Here is a 26,070-nt window from a genome sequence, read left to right as displayed (position 1 = left end):
AGCCCTTCTTTTGGATGAGTTGGTATTGTTTCACATTCTAATTTCCTTTTCCTATTCTCTGGGCTCTGGACAAAGATATGTCACTATTGCTCAGAATATTTAGACAAATTTTTATAAGCAAATTAGTTTTGTTTGTTTGGTACGCGGGCCTCTCACTGTTGTGGCCTCTCCCGTTGCGGAGCACAGGCTCCGGACGCGCAGGCTCAGCGGTCATGGCTCACAGGCCCAGCCGCTCCGCGGCATGTGGGATCTTCCCGGACCGGGGCACGAACCCGTGTCCACTGCATCGGCAGGCAGACTCTCAACCACTGCGCCACCAGGGAAACCCACAAATTAGTTTTTTTTAAATAAAAGTAGAAAAGTTGTCTGATTGTATTTGTATTATGAAAACATTAGGATTGCTTTCTTTTTCATTTTCCAAATATAAAATTATCATGATACTGAATGTATTTGTAAATGATAAGGCCCTCATCTACCCTCAAGTTGTGAATCCTTGGTCTAACGTGTTTAAATTTCATTTGATTCTCCAAGATTGGGCTAATGAAAAGTCTGTTTTTTGTAGAAAAGTTAAGAAATTATTAAAGTATTTTTGTAAATATCCATATATCACTGAAAAGTCTGTAAAAGTAAATGACTTTACTAAAGAAAATTTCTCTGGTTTATTTTAAAAGATAAGAGTTCATATAGTGATTTTTAGTCTAGAAATATTTGCTCAATGACAGTAAGCGATCAGCTACATTTCTTAAAATTTTAGTCACCTTTCATTTTCATAATCAGTCGCATCATTTTAGGGCAGAGGCAGTGTTTTCAATGGAAAGATGCTTTAATTCTCAAGGAGACACATTCATTTTCATTTGTCTGATCTCATTCATCCAGCTTTAACTCAGGAGCTATTGACTGAAGATTTCCAAGCTGCTATTTTGGTAGGTAAGTGTGTTACCGGTTTCCTAATGTATTTCCTTGTCGCTTTTTGGACAGGGGCTAATGCAGGAGATCAATGATTTGAGGTTAAGAGTCACTGAAATGGACAATGAAAGACTTCAGAATGAAAAAAAGCTGAAATCTACCAAAGTAAGTTCTCACAATGGCAAAAATTTTTATATAAATGGCTCACTATCTACAATCAATAATATAAATAAAATACATTTTCTACTTAGTATATGATAGAGAAGGCATTTTACAAGGGAATGAAGTTTTTCCCCAAGTGTTTTAACCATCTTGAATTTAAACACTACTGTTCTGAATAAGAATCAGGGTTTAACTAATCTGATAGAACGTAACCTGTCATTTCTCTTAATTATCTAACCTCCTTTATAAACTGATACTGTTTTCTTGGTTACTTAGCTTGTCTTTTTCTATCTGTAGTTTTCTTTCCCTCCTGTCTCTCTACCAGTCTTTAATGGCCAAACTTTCTAGCATGAAAATCAAGGTGGGTCAGATGCAGTATGAAAAGCAGCGGATGGAACAAAAGTGGGAGTCCCTGAAGGTGTAGTAGACCTTGGGTAATGGGGTCCATGGCCTGTTGCTTTCTGGCTTGTGTTGTTTTGCTGTGATGGTGTTTTTAGTGGTGTGTGCATTCATTTTGTGTGTGTGTCACCTGTTCTTTAAAAATATGTTTAAAGCTGTTTAGAGGGCCAATACAATCCCTAATATTGTTTTCAGAAACATATGAAATAGTGAAAAACAATAAGCAGGTAAAATAAAAGTATTCGTTTATAAATTAAATCTCACTCTCTTGGACTCTCTGAGATTCAAGCATAGTAAAATAATTGCAGCAATTCAGCTGTGAAAGAATTCTGGTATCAATAGTAGACACTGTTTTCTTCCTTCTTGGCGATAAATGTGTGCATTGGTTAACTCTGTCCTGGCAGTGAGTAGGAGTTACTGCTTAGAAGCACAGTGAGAACAGGCAGCACTTCTTGCCAGTGCTACTGAAAATTCCTTGTATTTGGTGTCCATTCCTACCATAAACAAAAACTATAGGGCCAACTTCTTAGCTCCATTGGAGAGCTACATCTTCTCATAATACCAAACACAGTACGTATCTTTAGAGACTGAAACTATATTAAGAAAAATAAAGGTGCACTTATTAGCATTGCATGGCTTTATTTCCTGGGTTAAATACAGCCAGCAAAACTTAAATTTGTCAAAGCTAATTCTTTACCAAAATGAAACAGAAACAGACATTAGTAAATAGATAGCACATTGGATGTGGGGTCTTAAATAGTTGTGTAGTTTAAAAAATAAAAAGACTGAAAATCTGTTTTCTAAATCTCTTTTTTTCCATTGTCGTAGGAGATTCTATTCTTTTACCTTAGTGATGAGGATGAATTGTTTAGTCCCGTGATTTGGCTAAAGTTGCTCATCGCGTGCTACCTTACCCACTAATTAAGCTCTATCTTGTCCAGGGAACATGAGTGCCATCTTGAAATGCTGAATAAATGTCAAGCAAGTCTAATATATTATTTTCCAATTTGCATTTTGTTTTGCTTGTATGACACTAAGCATCTAATGATTATCTTCCTTGATTAACTTGGTCAGATTTTTTACCTAACATAAGATTTAAACCTTAGGGCTGCCCTAGTCCTAATCACACTTTAAAAGATTTATTTTTAATTTGGTCACAAGGAAACTTGAAATAATTATACCGTAATTATTATAAGTTGTACTTTTGTTAATTGTCTTGCTTTCTGCTTATCATTGCCACTGTCTGATTTCTGAAGTTTGCGTCTAAATTCTTGTAGTTTTTTGTTTCATTCACAAAAACTAATTATTGACTTAAGAGTTAACAGACTCTCTGAATATTCCCTTTTAGTCATAATCTACTCTTTTTAAGTGAATTTATCATTTGTAGGAGGAACTGGCATCTCTAAAAGAACAGCTGGAAGAGAAGGAATCTGAAGTAAAAAGACTACAAGAAAAATTGGTTTGCAAGATGAAAGGAGAAGGGATTGAAATTCTTGATCGAGGTAAGAATATGTATTTAACATTTGTTCTCTTATTTTGTTAAAGTCATCCAAGATCTATAACAGAAACTGATGTTAGATGATGTGTACCATTAGCATCTAAGAGAGAGAGGAGTAGCAGAAGCCATCTGGGCCCAGGACTGCAGGGACTCCTCCAAGCCTCTTTACTGTGCTTGGGCATCTGTTAACTTCCTCTTGAGCAGCTGGAGAAGGGCACCTCTGTACTTTAGTGGGATTTTATTTTAGATTACTACATGGTAAATTCCCATAATGTCCAAATTGCAATACAAGGAAGTGTCAAAAAGAATTAAAAGGAACTAAAACTATGTCCCAAGATTATTCCCCTCTGAACTGAACTTGAGACAACATAAAGTAAGGCATTTAGGAACCTTGCCTGCCTTTTTGAGAGGAGAGAGGGAAGGCTGTGTATCTTTGGAAAGTTAATGAACATTTCTTATCATGCATTGAGCCCTCAACCTTCTAGAAAGCAAAATAGGTTAATTCTGTTTTGGGAAAACTGTATGAATTTATCCAAAAAATTGTTTTCATAAATTGAGGAGGTTTGTCCTGGACATCATATGGACTGTAATTTTTCATAACGTAGGTTATACCCGCTAGAAAATAACTTGAATGAAATGTGGGTTTTTAAAAAATTATATTTGGAAGTATATATGCCTGTAACATCTGACAACACTTGGTCAAATTTAACCTTTCTTTGTTATAACAAATGGTATGGCAACAGCAACTTCTGACTCATTCAAAACAGAATAAATTCCAGTTAGTGTAGATTTGGTACATTTTTATCTATTGCTTTATCTATTTTGTCTATTTTATCTATTATTGTCTGTACAATGAGGGGCTTGAATTAGATTACCTCCAAAGTCTCCTTGGCTCTAGAATACCCTGGCTTTATATACCTGTAGGTATCACAATCCCCTGTCCATCAGAAAACTCAATTCAGCCAACATTGAGGGAAATGGATTTTTCCCCTCTATTTTGGCATGTGTAGAATGTATGTTCTTCAAGGACACTCACAGACAGGTCATGCTTTCAAGATTCTAAGGAAAAAAATGGAATCATAGAGGCTATGTGGGCTAGAGGCTATGTTGGCTATGCTAGAGTAATGCTACCCAAAGTCGGATCTGAGGACTAGCAGTGGTCTGTGCACCACTTGTCAGCAGTACACAGCCAGGCACTAAGAGCAAGTGCTTAGAAACTTCGTGGAATCTGATGTTGCCATAACATCTACCTGCGTGATCAGTGGACTCATCTTGGTGAACAGGGGATGGACCACTTCAGTGTTGTTGAACTTGAGCAGTGAGATGAATATGACGTAAGCAATGTCCTAATCACATTCAGGAGGGTCACATATCAGACTGTAATGAAAACGTAAAAAACAACCAATGCAACATTAGCTGGTTTTTCATCACAGTTAGTGTAAGAAGCACTTATACTCCGAAGGCCCAATTTTAATACAAGAAAATCAAGGTTCAGAAAGATGAAGTAACAGAGGTAGTAACTCAGATTTACATCTTCTGATTAACTACATTAGGTTCTCTTTCTAACCTCACAGAGGGCATGTTATATTGTAGTATCAGTCCTAAAGTCATAAAATAATGCTTAATATTCAGTCTTTATGAGTTAGAGTCTCTTTATTTTAGGTAAAAGGAGACCAACTAATAGTGCTTTTAAAATATTACTTATTGTTGTAATGTATGCTAACTTCCAATTCGATGGGTTTTCCTGCACAGATGAAAATTTTAAAAAGAAGCTCAAAGACAAAAGTAAGGTTTTTGGTGTATTTCCATCAGCCTTTACATTCACCAAAAGTACTACTTGGACTGTTCTTTGCATGTGTTTTTAAAACATTTCTCTCCCCAAAGATGTAAAATTGCTTCATCAATAAGCTCCCCATTTCTTCAGAGTATGCAAAATAGAGGGCAAATAAACAAACAATAAAACAAGGAGTAAAAGACCGTTTTGCTTATTGCTCCTGGTTCAACCCTTTTGCTCTGCAGGATATAGCAGAGCGCCCCAGAGTGGTGGAGGTGAGGAAACGTTTTCTCCGTGGCCCAGGAGATACAGGGTCAGAGGCGAAAATAATGTTTATACTCCTATGAAAACCGACTGTTTTTACGGTTTACCACAGTTGAAGATTATTTTGAACTTTGCTTTTGTTTTCCAATGTTTTGTAGCCCACTTTTTCACTGAGATCTATATTAAGGGCTTCTATAAACATATCCTCTTGTGTTACAAAAGAAATTGTACCCAGGCTGACTAACAGAGACTAGAGTTAATGCAGTGTAATCGATAAAGCCTTAGTGGACTTTCCTCCAGACATTAGGTTCTTAAGGGAATTTGCCATTAAAGAAAAGAAGAAGAAGAAAAGCAGTTCCTAAACAGTATACCTTAATTGAAAGTATTGTATCAGAGGTGAATGATGCACCACTGTTTTAAAATTTACCTTCAGTAGTATTTTTTTGTCCTCAAAAGCAGACAACGCTTAGCTGAACATTTTCCTCTGTTTCAATTTTTTTAATTTGTGATTTCATTTTGGGTTGACTCTCCATATTTAAAATGTTTGTTTTTTTATTACTAAAGTAACATGCTTTTGTATTTGAATGTCACATTTTAAGGAGAATCACTTACTTTGGCCTTTTAAAATAGTATTGTTTAAAAACGTTTTAAAATAGTACTGGAAATGAGGTTTATAGATGAAGCAAAGTACTTGTTATCCTTCTGTATGGAACCTACAGCCAGCTGCTTTAGCATGATACTCATGTAAATATCACGTTCCTTCAGGCTCTTACCATTTGTGTCTCCATCTTGGTTATAACCGAACATCATTTTCTCTGCTTTTGTCATATATACACCATTCATTGCTTTCACCTGCTTTATAAGTTTCTTCTTTGAAAGCTCTGTATTTTTATTGTTATAGCACTGAAATTTCATCTTCAGTGTTCTTATGAGGATTTCGTTCTTGCTTTGAGAGAGGGTAGTTGTTTTCTTTCTGGAATGATGACTATTAAGGTGAGTTAGAAAGTGTTCATTTTTCAGGTTTTCCCTAAAAGAGAATATGAATGGTAAATGTGCCTTTTAAAAAAAAAAAAGAAAGTGGAACAAATTATTAACATCTTTACCTTGCAACATTTCAATCTGAAGAGTCAGTAGCTTCTTGTTCTTGTCACACAAGTTAGCTAAACAGACTTCTGATTTGCTGTTGTGATATTCCAGATATTGAAGTACAAAAAATGAGAAAGGCTGTGGAGTCTTTGATGGCAGCAAATGAAGAAAAGGTAACTAGATGAAATTTAAGTGTTTATTTGGACGTGTAATAACATCATTCCATGCATTCTCATCAGATATCCCTGTTTGAAAGAACATCGGCTAAACACAGCTGACATTAAGAGGCAAGCATTCTCCCTTCCTGCCCAAGTGGGCCTGCTCTCGGGGGGCGGGTCATAGACGTACTTGTGCTGCACAGACGGGAATGGAGACCAGCAGCACTGGCTCCACTGAGAATCCACCCCTCCCGCCCACCGCCCTGAATTTAGAAAATGTTCAGGTTATCAGATCAGCTCTTTATATTCAGGTGACAAATGAGACAAAGGATACAGGCCGTAGTACATCCTTTCTGTGGTCCCTGGAAATTCTGGACTGCCCTATGAACTCTGAAGGAGGTAGCCATGGCAACTTTAGCTTCATGATCATGTTGATTTTCTTCTCTAGGAACATGTTATTTCCTTCACACTCCTGGCCTCTTTCACATCTGGGATTATCTCTGCTCTCCTGATGGTGAGATACCAGGAAACAAGCACAGGCACCATGTAATCAAGGACGGCACTCGGCTTTGTTTTAGCTATGCTCACCTAATGCCAAGGTCTCCAAGAGGGCCTTTCCTCCAGCTGTTGCTTCTCCTTACTTCATCCTGCTAAGAGCAGGGATGCAGGGACCCTACTAAGGAAACATGCTTCTTCTTGGCTTCTCTGACCAGCCATATACCCAGCAGGCAGGTTCAGCTCCTGTCATCAGAACTCTCCCCTCGTGTCCTTTAATGAATAGAACGAGGAGACATTTTCCCATGAAAAGAGTAATTTCAAGGAAATAAAAACCAAGCAAATGCCAAAGAACTTTATCTTGATCTTTTTCTCTCATCATAAGCTTCTTTCTCTATTTCTTTCTTGCCTACTCTGTTTGCATATTTATTTATTTATTTATTGCCTTTCATTCTTTTTGTTCTTTATTCAATGGAAATAAACTCTTTCTCCTACCCACCTACCCATATATAGGTTTCTTTTTGCTAGTCTTCCCCACATCAAAATAAAAGTCGTTAGTAAGCTGCCCCACATAGATTTAATTTGAAAAAAAAAATCACTAAAATTCATTTGGTTTTAATTTCTCTCCCTCAAAAAGCAACAATAACAAATGAAACTCCCAATGTTGAATGAGGGCTTACTAGATGCTCCAGCTTCTCTAGGAGCAGCGAGAGTGACATAACTTCTTGGTGGTTCCAAGAGGTCTTCAAAGAGGACATATTTGGGCAAATTCTGAGGGAGAGCAAAGAGTCATTCATCAGGAGAATGAAGGATTCTGGGCAAAGGATCCATGAGTGAAAACATGTCTCAAAACCAAGGCTTGAAACAGCCAGTGCGTGCTGGGAAAGTTCTGGAGCAGGAGATACAGGTGGAGGAGTTGGGTATATGAGAGAGTGCTATGGCGAGGCTAATGATGTAATGATTTGGGTTCTCAGCTTTAGACCTTGGACAGTGAGATAATTAAATTGCCATGTTAGAAAGCTAACTCCAGTGACAGAATGGAAGCAAGAATAAGGGAGGGAGAATGAAGACAAAAGAATTAAGAGGCTGTTAAAATAGCTGAGAAATGAAGACGGGCTGAAATGAGGCAATGGCAGTGAAGCGGTAAGGAAGGAAGGGATTTTAGAGAAATTCACAGGTCGACAAGATTTTTAAATCTTTGGATTTGGGAGTAAGTTTCTGGTTTGAGCAGTGGGGTGAATGATGGTGCCCATAAAAGAGTTAAGGGAATCCAAGCAGAGACCGAGATACTGGAGGCAAACAATGAGCTTCATTTTAGATGTACTCAATTTGATGCGTTCATGGGACATCACAAGGAGATATCTCATAGAAAATTGGAAAATCAATCTAAATTTTAGGATTAATGAAGGATTATAGATTGGTGGGGAGTGAACCCCATCAATTTTAGGAGAAATGTAGAGTTGAAATATATAGATTGGTGGGGACAAAACTATAGTTCATGTGTCAGTTTGCTTTTGATCCATGATAAATCACATTTATTATTTCTCATACTTTTGTAGGTGGGCTAGATTGCTCTTCTAGTCTGGGCTGGCTTTGCTGATCTCTACCATTAGCTGGTGGCTGGAATGGGGCTGGATGGTTTAAGATGGTGTAACTCACATGTCTGGTGACTGACTGGTCTAGGTTGACCCCAGCTGGGTTGTCTCTTCTCCAAATGGTCTCTCATCCTCCAGTAGACTAGCCTATGCTTCTTCATGTAGTAGCCTCAGGGTTCCCTAGGGCAGCAAGAGAGGGCAAGTCCCAATGTGCAAATACTTTTCAAGCCTTTGCTCTGAACCACATTTGTTATGTGTCATTGGCCAAAGCAAGTCACATGGCCATGCCCCAAATCCATGTCGGGGAAGCTAGGGAGCCCATTTTTATAATTTACCACACTGAGGGCCTGGGAAGAGAGAAGAGGGTAAAGGACAACACGTTGAAGCTCTAACATTTTATATTCTGGGTTGGGAAGATAGTGAGGGTTATGGAAGTAGAATGTTTATCTGGTCAAGGAATTAACAAATCAAAACAGAAGAAAAGAAAGAGTGGAGAGAAAAGTGAAAGAAGGAAAGAGTGGGGGTCAATCAAGTGCCACCTAGAAGTCAAATTAGAAAAAGGATGAAAAGTGTCCATTGTTTTTAGTAAAGAGAAGGTCACTGATCAGTAATTGAAGCAGCTTTGGTGGAGTGTTTGGAGAAGGGAAAAGCCAGATGGTGATTAATGGCAGCTGGTAAAGATAGCAGGTGTAGACCTTTCTTTCAAGCTCTGACTTAGGAGAGTAAAGGAAGTTGATTTTTTTGTTTTGTTTTGTTTTGTATCTTATTACCTTGTTTTGTTTTTGTTTTCTAAAGATGGCAGCTGAAGGATAGGATCTCTAAATTTAGAGGTACTTTTTCTATGTCTCTGACGTATGTAGGCAAAATATTCTGAACATTACCAGTTTTACTAAAGTTTAGAAGTATTCTTTGAATAATGTAAATAATTCATGTCTACTTATTCTTTGTGTCACAATTACTTTTGTTGTTTTAAAATCATAATATTAAAGATGATAATTGATTTTACTAATAGGATCGGAAAATAGAAGATCTTCGACAGTGCCTGAACAGGTACAAGAAGATGCAAGATACAGTGGTACTGGCCCAAGGTAAAAAAGGTAGTGTAGCTCTAAACATTTTTCTGCTTTACTTGATTTTTAAGTGGCTATGAACTTTTCTACACTTGGCCTCAATTTCTTTCATGAAGTAGATCCATTATTTCAAGTTAGGTGGCTCATTTCATTCATTCAGTGATGTCATTAGGCATCTGTTCTCTGCCAGAAAGTGTGTCCGCTGATGAGCACACTGTTGATTGGCTGCCCAGAGAGAGCCTCTCCACGGAGTTGATTAGGTAACATTGCAGAGAGAAAGGAGGACAGTACCTGCAAGAGCCTCGGGGAAAGAAGACCTTGGTGTGTTTATTAAGAAACAAAAGGAGACCAGTGTACCTAGAAGGTAGTGAGCAGGGGGGAGAGTGAGACAAGATGAGATAATAGAGGTGAGCACGGCCGGGTCATGCAAAGTGAGGAGTTCAGCTCTTATTCGAGCCCAGAGGGATCCACTGAATGGTCTGAACAAGTCAACCGCATGATCTTTGTGACAAAAGGACCATCGTGGACTATGGACCGCTGGGACTATTCCAGCAGTGTTGGAAGGAAGGGAAGTCAATCAAGAGGCCCTTGCGGTATTGCAGTGGGAAGATCTGATGGTGCTGATTGGAAATGTATTTTGGTGTTAGAATCAACTCGATAGTGTGATGAATTAGATGAGGGGAGTGAAGAGGAAAGAAGGCATCAAGAAAGATCAACATTTCTGACTAAAGCAACTAGCAGATGATGGTTCCATTTACCAAGAGGGGGAAGCCTAGAGAAGGAACATGGAAGTGGTTGAGGAGGATTGTGTTCAGCTTCGAATGTGTTTTTTAAAAATCTGGGGCTTCCCTGGTGGCACAGTGGTTGAGCGTCCGCCTGCTGATGCAGGGGACACGGGTTCGTGCCCCGGTCCGGGAAGATCCCACATGCTGCGGAGCGGCTGGGCCCGTGAGCCATGGCCGCTGAGCCTGCGCGTCCGGAGGCTGTGCTTCACAACGGGAGAGGCCACAACAGTGAGAGGCCCGCGTACTGAAAAAAAAAAAAAAAAAAATCTGTAGAACATCTAGGTAAAGATAGTATGCATTTTGTTGTATTTATTATTATTTTATCGGCTGATGGGCCAGTTGGCCATCCACAAATGTGGCAAAAACTTGGGGGTCATTCAAAACACACAAAAATGTGAAGAACTTTGAAAGTTCTCTTGTTCATTAGCACTGCCTAGTTGGGGTTATTTGCTTTGAAAGTAAGTGCTGGCTACCAAATGTAAAATAGATAGCTAGTGGGAAGCAGCCGCATAGCACAGGGAGATCAGCTCGGTGCTTTGTGACCACCTAGAGGGGTGGGATAGGGAGGGTGGGAGGGAGGGAGGTGCAAGAGGGAAGAGATATGGGGATATATGTATATGTATAACTGATTCACTTTGTTATAAAGCAGAAACTAACACACCATGGTAAAGCAATTATACTCCAATAAAGATGTTTAAAAAAAAAAGAAATTACCTGGAATTACACATATCAGTAACTATTAAAAAATAAAAGTAAGTGCTGGAAATAAATAAGCCTTTTGGAAGGTACTCATGGGACACTCGGATTTTGAAATTTTAATCTTGATGGTTTACAAAGAAAGAAAATGCTGCTTTAGACCAGGATCTTTGAAAAAAATGGATCTTCATCTTTTTGTCCAGAAGGCCTATTATTAAGACTTTATAAATATCTGAATGAGCAAATGAACCTCTAATTATCAGTGTAGACTTATGACAATTCTTACCACTCACCATTTTCTAAACCTTCACAGGAGTCTCTCTTCTAAGGAATATTGCAAATTCTCAAGTAATTAATTTTTACATAGTCATAGCATTTAAAACATTGTTTGATTTTATAGAATCTCAACACTATAATTCTAATATTTAAAAATCAAGGAAGAGCAGATTGATTTCTATAATTAGACTACATTGTAAGACACTTGGAAAACAGATAAAAAGGGGGGAAAGTCAGTCAAAATTGCACTGGCATGATCATTGCTGGCGTTTTCACGTAATTCTTTCTGGCCTTTTTTTTCTGTGCATATAAGTATATAATTAAAAAGGATAGTTTTTAACCGTGTACAGCAGGATAGATGTTTATAAACCATTGAAAATTACGTCCTGTTCTATTGAAGAGTTATGTAAACAGTGATTTCTCACTAGGATTTATATTTATTTAGACAATCCTCAGGGAATTTTAAGAATACCTAAATTCTAATAAAATTAGAGTAAAAATCTAATAACAACCTAAATTAAGAAGCTATGTCTAGTTAGTATCTTTAAACAAGTATATGATTTGCCATTTTGTATTATTCAGAAAATAGTTGGAAGGACCATTCTGTTTGTGAAAACAGAATATCTGGCACTGTTGTTCAGCACTTAATCCTTTTCATTTCTAGAGATGTAAAAAAAATTCTCAAAGTTGCTGGTTATGTGGTTCCTTCTCTCCATTAGGCCATTCTTTCTACTTTAAAATGAAATGAATGGCAAAAAAGGATCCTCTTAAGAGGGATCAAAGGGTCATCTATTTTCTCTTCTTTTCCTTTTTTGCTTTCTATGTTTTTTCAAGAGCACAGTAGCGATGAAAATGGAGTTGTCTAAATGGTGACTTTGTTGCTGTTAGAATCAGTTTTGTTGTACCACTGGCATTCCTCAGCTGGGTTATTTCTGAACTGAAATTTATAAAGCCCCAAATGTTGACACAGAATTACAGGAAGGTTGTTGGCCTGAGTTAACTTTTAACATCAATGCTGTGAGTCTATGATGGTGTCTATTAAACCACTAGTAATTAATACCTGTACTAATACCACTACTGGATACTCATGTGGCCCAAGAGTCCCTGGGCCTTAGGTGCTCACAGTTTTAAGCTGCCGTTTCCTAGGTCCCACGTTGTTGTTCTTCAAGTGATGCCAGGAGTTGACTCTTTGATTTCTAGGGATCAGAACATTTTTTATATTCAAGATAATTGGGATTCTTATCTTCCTCCAAAAGTAAAAAATGAAAAGCTGCTGGTGTCCACTTTCCGCTTTGTCGTTGCTTAGGCCAAGATGGCGACTTTGAAGACCTGCTCCCTTCCAGTTCCTTCTCCACTTTGCTGGACGCACAGGGCTTTAGCGATCTGGAGAAAAACCTGTCATCTACGCCAGTAATGGGATCTCCCAGTCATGACCCATTTAACACAAGTGCTCCAGAAGAGGTATTTATAGACTCAGTAGTTTCTTCATGTTAAAGAGACTCTGTCATTGAAAGTGCCATTGATAACATCAAAGACATGGGTTCTTTTCTCAGGTGGATTACTGACTTGCTTTGTCCCGGCAATTATTGTGACCTCCGGCTCTTTATTTGAAATGTGTGTTTTTTCCCTCTCTTTAATAATAAATAAACACTTGGGCAATGTCAAAACCACTTATGTAATTCAGGAAAGACATATGAATCCCTTGGAGATGGATGTCATCTTCAGTACTAGGTTATAATCTACTTCCTAAAGAATAAGTAGGGAATAAGTAAAGTGAGGGTAAAGTGAGATTATGTAAATTTATTTTAGTCACTTGTGATGGTAACTGTGAAAGATGATGGACTTCAGTTAACATGCTGGGGATTGTGGAGCCATGTATTGCATGGGGGTACCCAAACCTGAGGTCAGCAGGTGAACTGATCTACAAGCGTAGTTATGGCAAAACAATAAGAAGCAAATTGCCGGGCTTCCCTGGTGGTGCAGTGGTTGAGAGTCCGCCTGCCGATGCAGGGGACACGGGTTCGTCTCCCGGTCCGGGAGGATCCCACATGTGGCGGAGCGGCTGGGCCCGTGAGCCATGGCCACTGAGCCTGCGCGTCTGGAGCCTGTGCTCCGCAACGGGAGCGGCCACAACAGTGAGCGGCCCATGTACAGAAAAAAAAAAAAAAAGAAGCAAATTGCCCTGACAGATAACACATTGATTAATTGATTTCTTGGTAAATAAGGCGTCATCTGCATGGAGGATCTGATTTACGGGATCTGTAGTGTTGAAAAATGCTTCAAAGAAGCAGACGCCTTCCTATGGCCCTTCAAATTATCTTCATGAGGTGGAGTGAAGAAAAAGACCACCCACTTTTTAGAAGGTAGAGATGTTGGCAATAGGGTAGACCAGATCAACACGTCTATTAGAAGGATGAACTAAGATGTCTACCATGATTATTTTTGTAATCTGGTCAGTTAATAAAAAGTGACTGCTTTCAGTTTTTTTTTTAAAAGATCATGGAAGAAATTTTTGGGTTCGAACCCTGGTCCGGGAAGATCCCACATGCCACGGAGCAACTAAGCCCATGCGCCAGAACTACTGAGCCTAATCCACTCTATTAGATAAAAGCATATCCACAAATATCTTCACAAAAAGCCCTTTACTGCCTTAGGTTCCCCGTAAGGCCACTATGAGATATCCCTTTGTTTTTAGAGTTTTTGATCTTTTTGAAAGGTTCATTGAGACAGCACCACCTTGAATTTTCCTGTCTTCACAAAGCTACACCTGTGGCTTCATCTTAAGACTGTTTTCCTGACAGAACCTGTGCTTGATCTTTGCCCTCAAACCATTTCTTAATTTTAATATGTAATGTTCCATCTAGGGAGACTGGGAATGAGAAACAGTTTAATTTTTCAAGTAAATAGCCTTGGCTCTTTTATATTTAACAGTTGCTTCTTTGGTCACCTCTCTTCTAACATTTTATTGTAAGTAGCAAGAAGAAACCAAATGGCATCTTTACTTTTTATATCTGTTGCTCATAATTACGTAATGAGAATATGAAATTTGAATTGAATGAAAGTGAATTCAAGGAGAAAAGAGCATTTCCTTTTTAAATGTAAGAGAGAGCTAAAATATGCCGTTACAAGGAGTTGGTGGGAAGGGGAATTGGATGAAGATAGTCAAAAAGTATGAACTTCTGGCTATAACTAAGTACTGAGGATGTAAAGTACAGCATGGTGACTACAGTTAACATTGCTATATTGTATATTTGAAAGCTGCTGCTAAGAGAGTAGATCCTAAAAGTTCTCATCACGAGGAAAAATGTTTTTTTTTCTGGTATCTATATGAGGTGATAGATGTTAGTTTAACTAAACTCAACTGTGATAATCATATCACAGTGTAGGTATGTCAAGTCGTTATCCTGTACACCTAAAACTTGTACAGTGGTTATATGTCAATTATATCTCAAAGAAATGGAAGGGAAAGAAACCCAAGGGATCAGTTAAGGAATAAGAGCTATTTTAGAGGGGAAAATCCCCTAATTTTTTTTTAACATCTTTATTGGAGTATAATTGCTTTACAATGGTGTGTTAGTTTCCGCTGTATAACAAAGTGAATCAGCTATACATATACATACATCCCCATATCTCCTCCCTCTTGCGTCTCCCTCCCACCCTCCCTATCCCACCCCTCTAGGTGGACACGAAGCACCGAGCTGATCTCCCTGTGCTATGCGGCTGCTTCCCACTAGCTATCTGTTTTACATTTGGTAGTGTACATATGTCCATGCCACTCTCTCACTTTGTCCCAGCTTACCCTTTTCACGCCCTGTGTCCTCAAGTCCATTCTCTACGTCTGTGTCTTTATTCCCGTCCTGCAGCTAAGTTTTTCAGAAACTTTTTTTTTTTAAGGTTCCATATATATGTGTTAGCATACGGTATTTGTTTTTCTCTGACTTACTTCACTCTGTATGACAGACTCTAGGTCCATCCACCTCACTACAAATAACTCAATTTCATTTCTTTTTATGGCTGAGTAATATTCCACTGCATGTATGTGACACATCTTCTTTATCCATTCATCCTATGATGGACACTTAGGTTGCTTCCATGTGCTGGCTATTGTAAACAGGGCTAGTGAACATTGTGGTACATGACTCTTTTTGAATTGTGATTTTCTCAGAGTATATGCCCAGTAGTGGGATTGCTGGGTCATATGGTAGTTCTATTTTTAGTTTTTTGAGGAACCTCTATACTGCTCTTCATAGTGGCTGTATCAATTTACATTCCCACCAACAGTGCAAGAGGGTTCCCTTTTCTCCACACCCTCTCCAGCATTTATTGTTTGTAGATTTTTTGATGATAGCCATTCTGACCGGTGTGAGGTGATACCTCATTGTAGTTTTGATTTGCATTTCTCTAATGATTAGTGATGTTGAGCATCCTTTCATGTGTTTGTTGGCAATCTGTATATCTTCTTTGGAGAAATGTCTATTTAGGTCTTCTGGCCATTTTTGGATTGGGTTGTTTGTTTTTTTTCATATTGAGCTGCATGAGCTGCTTGTACATTTTGGAGATTAATCCTTTGTCAGTTGCTTCATTTGCAACTATTTTCTCCCATTCTGAGGGTTGCCTTTTTGTCTTGTTTATGGTTTCTTTTGCGGTGCAAAAGCTTTTAAGCTTCATTAGGTCCCATTTGTTTACTTTTGTTTTTATTTCCATTACTCTAGGAGGTGGGTCAGAAAGGATCTTGCTGTGATTTATGTCATAGAGTGTTCTGCCTATGTTTTCCTCTAAGAGTTCTATAGTGTCTGGCCTTATATTTAGGTCTTTAATCCATTTTGAGTCAATTTTTGTGTATGGTGTTAGGGAGTGTTCTAATTTCTTTCTTTTACATATAGCTGCCCAGTTTTCCCAGCACCACTTATTGAAGAGGCTGTCTTTTCTCCATTGTATATTCTTGCCCCCTTTATCAAAAATAAGGTGACCATATATGTGCATGGGATTATCTCTGGGCTTTCTATCCTGTTGCATTGATCTATATTTCTGTTTTTGTGCCAGTACCATACTGTCTTGATTACTGTGGCTTTGTAGTATAGTCTGAAGTCATGGAGCCTGATTCATCCAGCTCCGTTTTTTCCACTTAAGACTGCTTTGGCTATTCAGGGTCTTTTCTGTCTCCATACAAATTATAAGATGATTTGTTCTAGTTCCGTAAAAAATGCCATTGGTAATTTGATAGGGATTGCATTGAATCTGTAGATTGCTTTGGGTAGTATAGTCATTTTCACAGCACTGATTCTTCCAATTCAAGAACATGGTATATCTCTCCATCTGTTTGTATCATCTTTAATTTCTTTCATCAGTGTCTTATAGTTTTCTGCATACAGGTCTTTTGTCTCCTTTGGTAGGTTTATTCCCAGGTATTTAATTCTTTTTGTTGCAGTGGTAAATGGGAGTGTTTCCTTAACTTTTGTTTCAGATTTTGCATCATTAGTGTATAGGAATGCAAGAGATTTCTGTGCATTAATTTTGTATCCTGCTACTTTACCAAATTCATTGATTAGCTCTAGTAGTTTTCTGGCGGTATCTTTAGGATTCTCTATGTATAGTATCATGTCATTTGTAAACAGTGACAGTTTTACTTCTTCTTTTCCAGTTTGGATTCCTTTTGTTTCTTTTTCTTCCCTGATTGCTGTGACTAAAACTTCCAAAGCTATGTTGAATAATATTGGTGAGAGTGGACAACCTTGTCTTGTTCCTGATCTTAATAGAAATGGTTTCAGTTTTTCACCATTGAGTATGATGTTAGCTGTGGGTTTGTCATATATGGCCTTTATTATGTTGAGGTAAGTTCCCTCTATGCCTACTTTCTGGAGGGTTTTTATCAAGAGTATGTGTTGAATTTTGTCAAAAGCTTTTTCTGCATCTATTGAGATGATCATATGGTTTTTTCCTTCAGTGTGTTAATATGGTTTATCATATTATTGATTTGCATATATTGAAGAATCCTTTCATTCTGGGATAAACGCCACTTGATCATGGTATATGATCCTTTTAATGTGCTGTTGGATTCTGTTTGCTCGTATTTTGTTGAGGATTTTGGCATCGGTGTTCATCAGTGATATTGGCCTGGAATTTTCTTTTTTTGTGGCATCTTTGTCTGGTTTTAGTATCAGGGTGATGGTGGAATGAGTTTGGGAGTGTTCCTCCCTCTGCTATATTTTGGAAGAGTTTGAGAAGGATAGGTGTTAGCTCTTCTCTAAATGTTTGATAGAATTTGCCTGTGAAGCCATCTGGTGCTGGGGTTTTGTTTGTTGGAAGATTTTTAATCACAGTTTCAATTTCAGTGCTTGTGATTGGTCTGTTTAAATTTTCTATTTCTTCCTGGCTCAGTCTCGGAAAGTTGTGCTTTTCTAAGAATTTGTCCATTTCTTCCAGGCTGTCCATTTTATTGGCATAGAGTTGCTTGTAGTAATCTCTCATGATCCTTTGTATTTCTGCAATATCAGTTGTTACTTCTCCTTTTTCATTTTGAATTCTGTTGATTTGAGTCTTCTCCCTTTTTATCTTGATGAGTCTGGCTAATGGTTTATCAATTTTGTTTATCTTCTCAAAGAACCAGCTTTTAGTTTTATTGATCTTTGCTATCATTTCCTTCATTTCTTTTCATTTATTTCTGATCTGATCTTTATGATTTCTTTCCTTCTGCTAACTTTGGGATTTTTTTGGTTCTTCTTTCTCTAATTGCTTTAGGTGTAAGGTTAGGTTTTTTATTTGTGTTGTTTCTTGTTTCTTGAGGTAGGATTGTTTTGCTATAAACTTCCCTCTTAGAACTGCTTTTGCTGCATCCCACAGGTTTTGGGTTGTCACGTTTTTATTGTCATTTGTTTCTAGATATTTTTTGATTTCCTCTTTGATTTCTTCAGTGATTATTTAGTAATGTATTGTTTAGCCTCCATGTATTTGTATTTTTTACAGATTTTTTCCTGTAATTGATATCTAGTCTCATAGCATTGTGATCGGAAAAGATACTTGATATGATTTCAATTTTCTTAAATTTACCAAGCCTTGATTTGTGATCCAAGATATGATCTAGCCTTGAGAATGTTCCATGAGCACTTGAGAAGAAAGTGTAATCTGCTGGTTTTGGATGGATTATCGTATAAATATCAATTAAGTCCATCTTGTTTAATGTATCATTTAAAGCTTGTATTTCCTTATTTATTTTCTGTCTGGATGATCTGTCCGTTGGTGAAAGTGGGGTGTTAAAGTTCCCTACTATGAATGTGTTACTGTCAATTTCCCCTATTATGGCTGTTAGCATTTGCCTTATGTATTGAGGTGCTTCCTATGTTGGGTGCATTTACAATTGTTATCTCTTCTTCTTGGATTGATCCCTTGATCATTATGTAGTGTCCTTCTTTGTCTCTTGTAATAGTCTTTATTTTAATGTCTATTTTGTCTGATATGAGAATTGGTACTCCAGCTTTCTTTTGATTTCCATTTGCATGGAATATCTGTTTTCCATCCCCTCACTTTCAGTCTGTATGTGTCCCTAGCTCTGAAGTGGGTGTCTTGTAGATAGCATATGTACGGGTCTTGTTTTTGTATCCATTCAGCCAGTCTATGTCTTTTGGTTGGAGCATTTAATCCATTTACATTTAAGGTAGTTATCGATATGTATGTTCCTATTACCATTTTCTTAATTGTTTGGGGTTTGTTATTGTAAAGCTTTTCCTTCTCTTGTGTTTCCTGCCTAGAGAAGTTCCTTTAGCATTTGTTGTAGAGCTGGTTTGGTGGTGCTGAATCATGTTAGCTTTTGCTTATCTGTAAAGGTTTTGATTTCTCCGTCGAATCTGAATGAGGTCCTTGCTGGGTACAGTAATCTTAGTTGTAGGTTTTTCCCTTTCATCACTTTAAATATGTCCTGCCAGTCCCTTCTGGCTTGCAGAGTTTCTGCTGAAAGGTCAGCTGTTAACTTTATGGGGATTCCCTTGTGTGTTAATTGTTGCTTTTCCCTTGCTGCTTTTAGTATTTTTTCTTTATATTTAATTTTTGATAGTTTGATTAATATGTGTCTTGGCATTTTTCTCCTTGGATTTATCCTGTATGGTACTCTGAGCTTCCTGGACTTGATTGACTATTTCTTTACCCATATGAGGGACGTTTTCAACTATAATCTCTTCAGATATTTTCTCAGTTCCTTTTTTTTTTCTCTTCTTCTTCTGGGACCCCTATATTTCAAATGTTGGTGCATTTAATGTTATCCCAGAGGTCTCTGAGATTGTCCTCAATTCTTTTCTTTCTTTTTTCTTTATTCTGCTCTGTGGTAGTTATTTCCACTATTTTATCTTCCAGGTCACTTATCCATTCTTCTGCCTCAGTTATTCTGCTATTGATTCCTTTTAAAGAATTTTTAATTTCTTTTATTGTGTTGTTCATCATTGTTTCTTTGCTCTTTAGTTCTTCTAGGTCCTTGTTAAACGTTTCTTGTATTTTCTCCATTCTATTTCCAAGATTTTGGATCATCTTTACTATCACTATTCTGAATTCTTTTTCAGGTAGACTGCCTATTTCCTCTTCATTTGTTTGGTCTGGTGAGTTTTTACCTTGCTCCTTCATCTGCTGTGTATTTCTCTGTCTTCTCATTTTGCTTAACTTACTGTGTTTGGGGTCTCCGTTTCACAGGCTGCATGTTCGTAGTTCCCATTGTTTTTGATGTCTGCTCCCAGTGGGTAAGGTTGGTTCAGTGGGTTGTGTAGGCTTCCTGGTGGAGGGGACTGGTGCCTGTGTTCTGGTGGATGAGGCTGGATCTTGTCTTTCTGGTGGGCAGGCCCACGTCTGATGGTGTGTTTTGGGGTGTCTGTGAACTTATTATGATTTTAGGCAGCCTCTCTGCTAATGGGTGGGGTTGTGTTCCTGTCTTGCTAGTTGTTTGGCATGGGGTGTCCAGCACTGTTGCTTGCTGGCTGTTGAGTGGAGCTGGGTCTTCGTGTTGAGATGGAGATCTCTGGGAGAGTTTTTGCTGCTTGGTATTACATGGGGCCAGTGTCCTGAACTCGGCTCTCCCACCTCAGAGGCTCAGGCCTGACGCCCGGCCAGAGCACCAAGACCCTGTCAGCCACACGGTCTCTCTTCAGAAGACAGGGCTGGGCCTTGAGAGAGACAGAAGACTTGGAAGTGTGTGGGTGGTATCTGCAGTCAAAAGTTCTCAGTTCCAGTGCTGACTTTCCTGCTAACCAGGTCTTTGGCTTCTGTTTCTTTATCTGCTAGCGTCGGAGGGTCTCCTGCAGAGGCAGGGGGTGGCTGTGGCTCACCATCAAAAATCCCCTAATTGTTAAATATTTATACTGAAAGAAAAAAATAATGTATGGTAGCCAAGGCATGTGCTACATTTATAGAAAGAGGCTGCTTTTACATAGGATACACCTAGATAATCTCATATCCTTACCAAAAGAAGTCTTTGCTTTGTGAATTGTAGTTTAATCACAGATTTTTAGTTTGGAATAAGAATGATTTGAGGAGGACTGAGGTTGTTCAGCCACATTTTAAAAGAAAAGCCAGGATGGTGATTTGAGCATGAAGTGAAAGCCCTAAAGTGTGAAAGGAAATGAAGAGAATGGGTCAGTCTGCTAGTGTAGCTATTTTTCCCTGTGATTAGGAACCCAAGGAAGTACATGCACTTCAGGAAACGGGGATGGTGCCTAAATAAATTGCCCGGGATGAATCGTAAAGATTCAAACTGAAAAATTGATAGTGAAGTAATCTCCTATTTTATAATAATACAACTTGTTAAGGAACAAAGTTCAACTGAGTAAATTTTAAAGATCTTGTTGGCTTTATTCAGCGATTCATGAATCCAGCAGCATCCCCTTGACTTTTGTAGGTGGAAGGGAGCAGGAACAGCGAAGTCTTACTTGGCATTTGCTGATTGGTTAAAGCAGGGTTATTTCCTTACACGGAGCAAAGAGAGGTGTTGGGGCCCAGCCAGGTAACTTGTGCTGAGCAGGAAGTGCTGACTGGTTGACCTAGGCCTTCCTTTTCTGGGAGAGCCAAGCAGAGAAAATTTAGTTATTTTCAGGCTTGCTAACATGGGGCTTAGCATGAGTGACTCCATCTTGTGCCCAGTCTGGTTACTTTAACAGACTGCACATTTTATAACCTTTGATAGTATCACAGGGTGAGAATACCACTCAATAACTGAAACAAAAATCACAAAGCTGAATTTATTGCTTATTTAAGAAAGTGAACTTTGCTGGTCAAGGACATTCTCTTTGAGTGGATCATATGGAGGGTTTTTAGGTTGCTAGGAGCTCAGGGGTTCGGCTTTCAGAGGCAGGAGTGAGTTGACGTCAGCTGTGTGTGGTTGTGAAGGCGAGACTGTTGTTGACTGGTTGGCACTCAGAAGTGTGTTCCTGGTGTGAGTCCCTACCTGACTAGCTGACTCGCAGAAGCCAAGAGCTATCTCAGATTGGTTGACTTGCAGAAGTGAGTTCACTCATTTTTTTACTGGAATATTTTTTGAAGTGTTTCATTTATTGCTTCGTGGAGTGGCTCACAATCTCACTCGTCTCTGGTTGTCAGAAATTACTGAAAACCAGTGTTTAGAAATCCTTTGACTAATCCATCCTTAGGATATACAAAGCATTTCTGGGGGGAAATGTATTATGTTTTTTTGTTGTTTTTGCTATAATATTGTTACTATTAATCAACGTGGTTTAAGTGGTGTAGCCACAAAGTCTACTATAACTTGTTTTAATTGCACCTTTTGTCAATCCTGTTCATCGAAGTTAGTCAGCTTGTTCACATATAGAATAATAATTAACTGGCTTGACCAATGTTCTGTATTAGACTAGTGGTAGAAATTAAAATGGAAATAGTGCTTTGTTTACGAAGCTCTTTAACCAAATCTCATCTAAAATCATTGCAACCCTGTAAGGTAGGCATTGTCATTGTCATTTTACAGAGGAGAAAACTGACTCACCTAAGTTTAAGGCAGTTAAGTGATTGCCTAAGGTCAAGGTCACTTAGGCAAGTGTGTCAAGGCCAAGATTTCAACCAGGGCTTAAAGTTGTTAGATTTTACTATTAACTTACTTAATGGTATTTATTATGTCTTATTCTCAATATTCAGTGTCTTCTTCAGAAGCAAGTTCAAAAATTACTTTCTTCCAGAATGTTTTCTCTGATTAACATTTACAGGTGTTTATGTACTGAAACCATTTTATAAATATAAGAATAGAGTTCTAAACACAGGTGTATGAAATTTTAGCCATAAATAGACCCCTTAATTGTCTTACTTATTTTTTGTTACTCTGTGGCTTGTGTTTCGTTTGTTTGTTGGATTGATTTTTGGCCTTTTATTATTATATTACAGTTCCACACCAGCATCTTGCAAGTTTCAATCCCTTCATTATTGCCAGCATCTAAAGGCTTGGAAACTTCTGAAAAAGTGAAATTACCTCCTAAGCCAGAGACTTCATTTGAGGAGAAGTATATGTCACTTATGATCTAACACTACGATATAAATACCCAGAAAAGTAGATCCACCAAAAGCAGGGGTGCACTGCATTTATTTTCAGATATGATCTTTTACCCAGAGAAGCAAGAAACAGCAAGACTTGTACCAGGGAACCCCATGCAGTTCTGTATTATTAAAATAAAAGGTGTGAAGTAGGAAGTAACTGGAGATGAGACTGGGGAGGTGTGCTGATTAGGTTAGAGAGGGATTTTAGGGAACTTGGATTTTATATCCTAGGTCATAGGTGGCCATCAAAGGATTGCAAGCAGAATAGAGGCAGTCATGTATATGCCTGAGGCTGTTTGGAAGACGCTGTGTAGGAGACAGGAGAGGGATACAGTAGTTCCTCTGTAGGCAAATAGAATTTGGGGGGACCATCTTCCCAAATTAATTGCCTAATCTTACAATTAGATCAAGTAAAATTAAATAGAATATCAAAAAATAGAGAAATAAATGTCCTTGCATAGTTTTTTGTTTTTTGACAATTCTGTTCAGTTGGAATATGTATGGTCTTTTTTTTTTTATGAAGCTCATAAATACCTTTTTTCTTTAATATTTTAGTGATGGGAAACTAATCCTTGGTTCTGCTGTTGAAACTCAACTATGCGATAGTCTTTCGTAAGTTCTATTTTATCAAATGTAAAAAAATATGATTGATGCTTGGGAAAGAGGAAGCTTCTGTTACACTAACAATGATTAGTATTAAAAGCAAATGACTCTGAGGCATGAATGAACTAATGCAGCCGTAATGATCGGGTCGGGGGGCGTGGAGAGGGGTTTTTTTTTTTTTTTTTTTTTTTTTTTTAAGTTAGATTTATTATTTATTTAAAGCTACAAATAACAAGCAAGTAGAAAGCTATAGGATTTACTTTTTTTTTTTTTTTTTTTTTTTAAACATCTTTATTGGGGTATAATTGCTTTACAATGGTGTGTTAGTTTCTGCTTTACAACAAAGTGAATCAGCTATACATATACATATGTTCCCATATGTCTTCCCTCTTGCGTCTCCCTCCCTCCCACTCTCCCCATCCCACCCTTCCAGGCTGTCACAAAGCACCGAGCTAATATCCCTGTGCCTTGCGGCTGCTTCCCCCCAGCTATCTACCTTACTACGTTTGTTAGTGTGTATATGTCCATGACTCTCTGGAGAGGGGTTTGTAAAGTAACACATCAACACTGGCTCTTTTACCATTATGTCGTGCCAGGTTTCTGCCATCATAGCCTTTCTTCATCAGTTTTCATTTGAAGTTCAGTGCTTTTAATTTCATTTTTGTACTGACTTATATTCTGGATATAAGTGTATCAGAAAAGCATCGCAGAGAATGATGCGATGGCTGGCAAGGCTGCCATGGTTTTTTGCACTTTCAACTTAATAAACTGACCTAATAGCTAAGTTTATCCAAGTTAATGTCTGTATTACATTAGGAAAATCTATTTTCAGAGCAGTACTCCAAGATGAGATCTTTTCTTTGCTCTCCATTATCTTTTACTGTATTTGGTAGTCGACATTTCTAGCAACTTATTTACACATAAATACATGAGAAATGCCTTGTAAAGGTTTTGTTGGTGTAGTATATTATTCTGTGTCTTAGAGCAAAGATGTTACTTTTTTCCCTCTGTTTTTAAACTGGTCACATACTCCTGCCTTCAGTTTTTGAGTAACACCAGCTCCGTATAATTGAATGCTACTTATGTGAAAGAGAAAGGCTGTCCAGATGTTCACACTGTCACTCTGCCTTTACTAGGATTGTAAGTGAGTTATTATAGGCAACAATAGGGATTCCTCTATGATGCTTGATTAGAACTGTAAAATGAAGTGCTTTGCCAGACTCAGAAAATTGATTCCTTTGTAAATTGGAAAGTAAAACGTCTGTCCTGTATTTTCATTGGGAGGATTATACATAAAAAGTACACGATGGGCTTCCCTGGTGGCGCAGTGGTTGAGAGTCCGCCTGCCGATGCAGGGGACACGGGTTCGTGCCCCGGTCTGGGAGGATCCCACATGCCGCGGAGCGGCTGGGCCCGTGAGCCATGGCTGCTGAGCCTGCGCGTCCGGAGCCTGTCCTCCGCAACGGGAGAGGCCACAACAGTGAGAGGCCCGCGTAACGCATAAAAAAAAAAAAAAAAAAAAAAAAAAAAGTACACGAGTATTTTAAAAGTCCCTGGTGTGAATGTGTATTTGCAACGGATACGCCACTAGTCCATGGAAAACCCTGGTTTATTTTCAAATATTTACATCACAGGATAGTCCTAAGTGTTTTTCCAGCTATTCTGACATGTGCGGAACATTTAGAGTTATTGGCAGGGCCGTTAACCACCCCTGCTTTTAAAAGAACTGAACATTATAATTTAGTTAAGCACATAAGTGACTGCCTAAATCCAGATTTTCTTTTATTTCCAGGTTTCCACTCACATACAATCTTAGTTTCTTTCCCAGGCATTCTACTTAGAAACAGGGACACCAGAGCCACTTATTATTAATGATAATTGTTATTATTGTTATTTTTAGAACTTCAAGTCTGCAAAAGTCTAGCAGCCTGGGCAATCTGAAGAAAGAGTCATCAGACGGGGTTGGTCCTGTGTTTTTTCTGTCTGTTACCCTGAGAAGAAAACATTTAGGAATCTTCATCTTTCCCTGTTTGTGGTTTCAATAATGGAAAATTATTAGATACCATAGTTAATGATAAATATTAAGAAATATGAGTATAAAAGATTGAAAGTAAAGCCCAAAGTGGAGACTTTAATAAAACATTGTAGGAAATAAATGAAGGTGAGATTTTGTACCTTAGGAATAGATGTAAATTGATTTTAATTTGTTGAATTATATATATGTGAGAAATTCTGACTAGATAAAGGATTCCTATAACAATCTTAAATACTGTTGTTGTTTTGAACAGGAAAAGGAGTCTATTCCGAAGACTTCAGAGGTAATTTTTATGTCCAGATTACAATGTAAAAATGTTTGGGAGTTCTAATATGCGTAGTAGACTTCCTAATACATAATACATAAGACTGCTTAATACATAATACGTAAGACTGCTTAAATGTCTCCAATAAACCAAAACTCTCAGAATCTGCAAAACATGCCAAATGAATGAAGCCCAACACAAAAGATCACATATGACATGAATCCATCTATGTGAAATACTAGAATAAGTAAATCCGTAGAGATAGAACACAGACTGATGGTTGCCAGAGGTTGGCGAGAGACGAATGGGGAGAAACTGCTTAGTGAGTAAGTTTTACTTTAGAATGATGGAAATGTTTTGGAACTAGATAGAGGTGTTGGTTACACAACACTGTGAATGTGATAAATGCCACAGAATTGCTCACTTTAAAATAGTTACTTTTGGGGCTTCCCTGGTGGCGCAGTGGTTGAGAATCTGCCTGCTAATGCAGGG

The 26,070-nt window shown here is 38.1% G+C and overlaps 1 protein-coding gene across 3 annotated transcripts in view; it reads left to right on the top strand.

Moving 5' to 3' along the window:
* PPFIBP1 (PPFIA binding protein 1) overlaps window positions 1-26,070 on the top strand; it is a 66,915-nt gene that overhangs the window by 24,147 nt on the left and 16,698 nt on the right. Inside the window, exons 6-15 of one of the 3 annotated variants that reach the window (XM_065888033.1) lie at window positions 979-1,071; window positions 2,855-2,969; window positions 4,718-4,750; window positions 6,201-6,262; window positions 9,350-9,434; window positions 12,471-12,625; window positions 22,526-22,641; window positions 23,231-23,287; window positions 25,179-25,239; window positions 25,567-25,596. In XM_065888033.1, coding sequence (XP_065744105.1) covers window positions 979-1,071; window positions 2,855-2,969; window positions 4,718-4,750; window positions 6,201-6,262; window positions 9,350-9,434; window positions 12,471-12,625; window positions 22,526-22,641; window positions 23,231-23,287; window positions 25,179-25,239; window positions 25,567-25,596 — 807 coding nt within the window. Of the gene's footprint in view, window positions 1-978; window positions 1,072-1,393; window positions 1,487-2,854; window positions 2,970-4,717; window positions 4,751-6,200; window positions 6,263-9,349; window positions 9,435-12,470; window positions 12,626-22,525; window positions 22,642-23,230; window positions 23,288-25,178; window positions 25,240-25,566; window positions 25,597-26,070 lie in introns of all 3 variants that reach the window. The other 2 variants (XM_065888032.1, XM_065888034.1) reach the window with 2 other exon arrangements.

This window comes from Phocoena phocoena, chromosome 11, assembly GCF_963924675.1.
Source record: "Phocoena phocoena chromosome 11, mPhoPho1.1, whole genome shotgun sequence".
Taxonomy (NCBI): Eukaryota; Metazoa; Chordata; class Mammalia; order Artiodactyla; family Phocoenidae; genus Phocoena; species Phocoena phocoena.
This window is presented reverse-complemented; position numbering and strand designations above follow the sequence as displayed.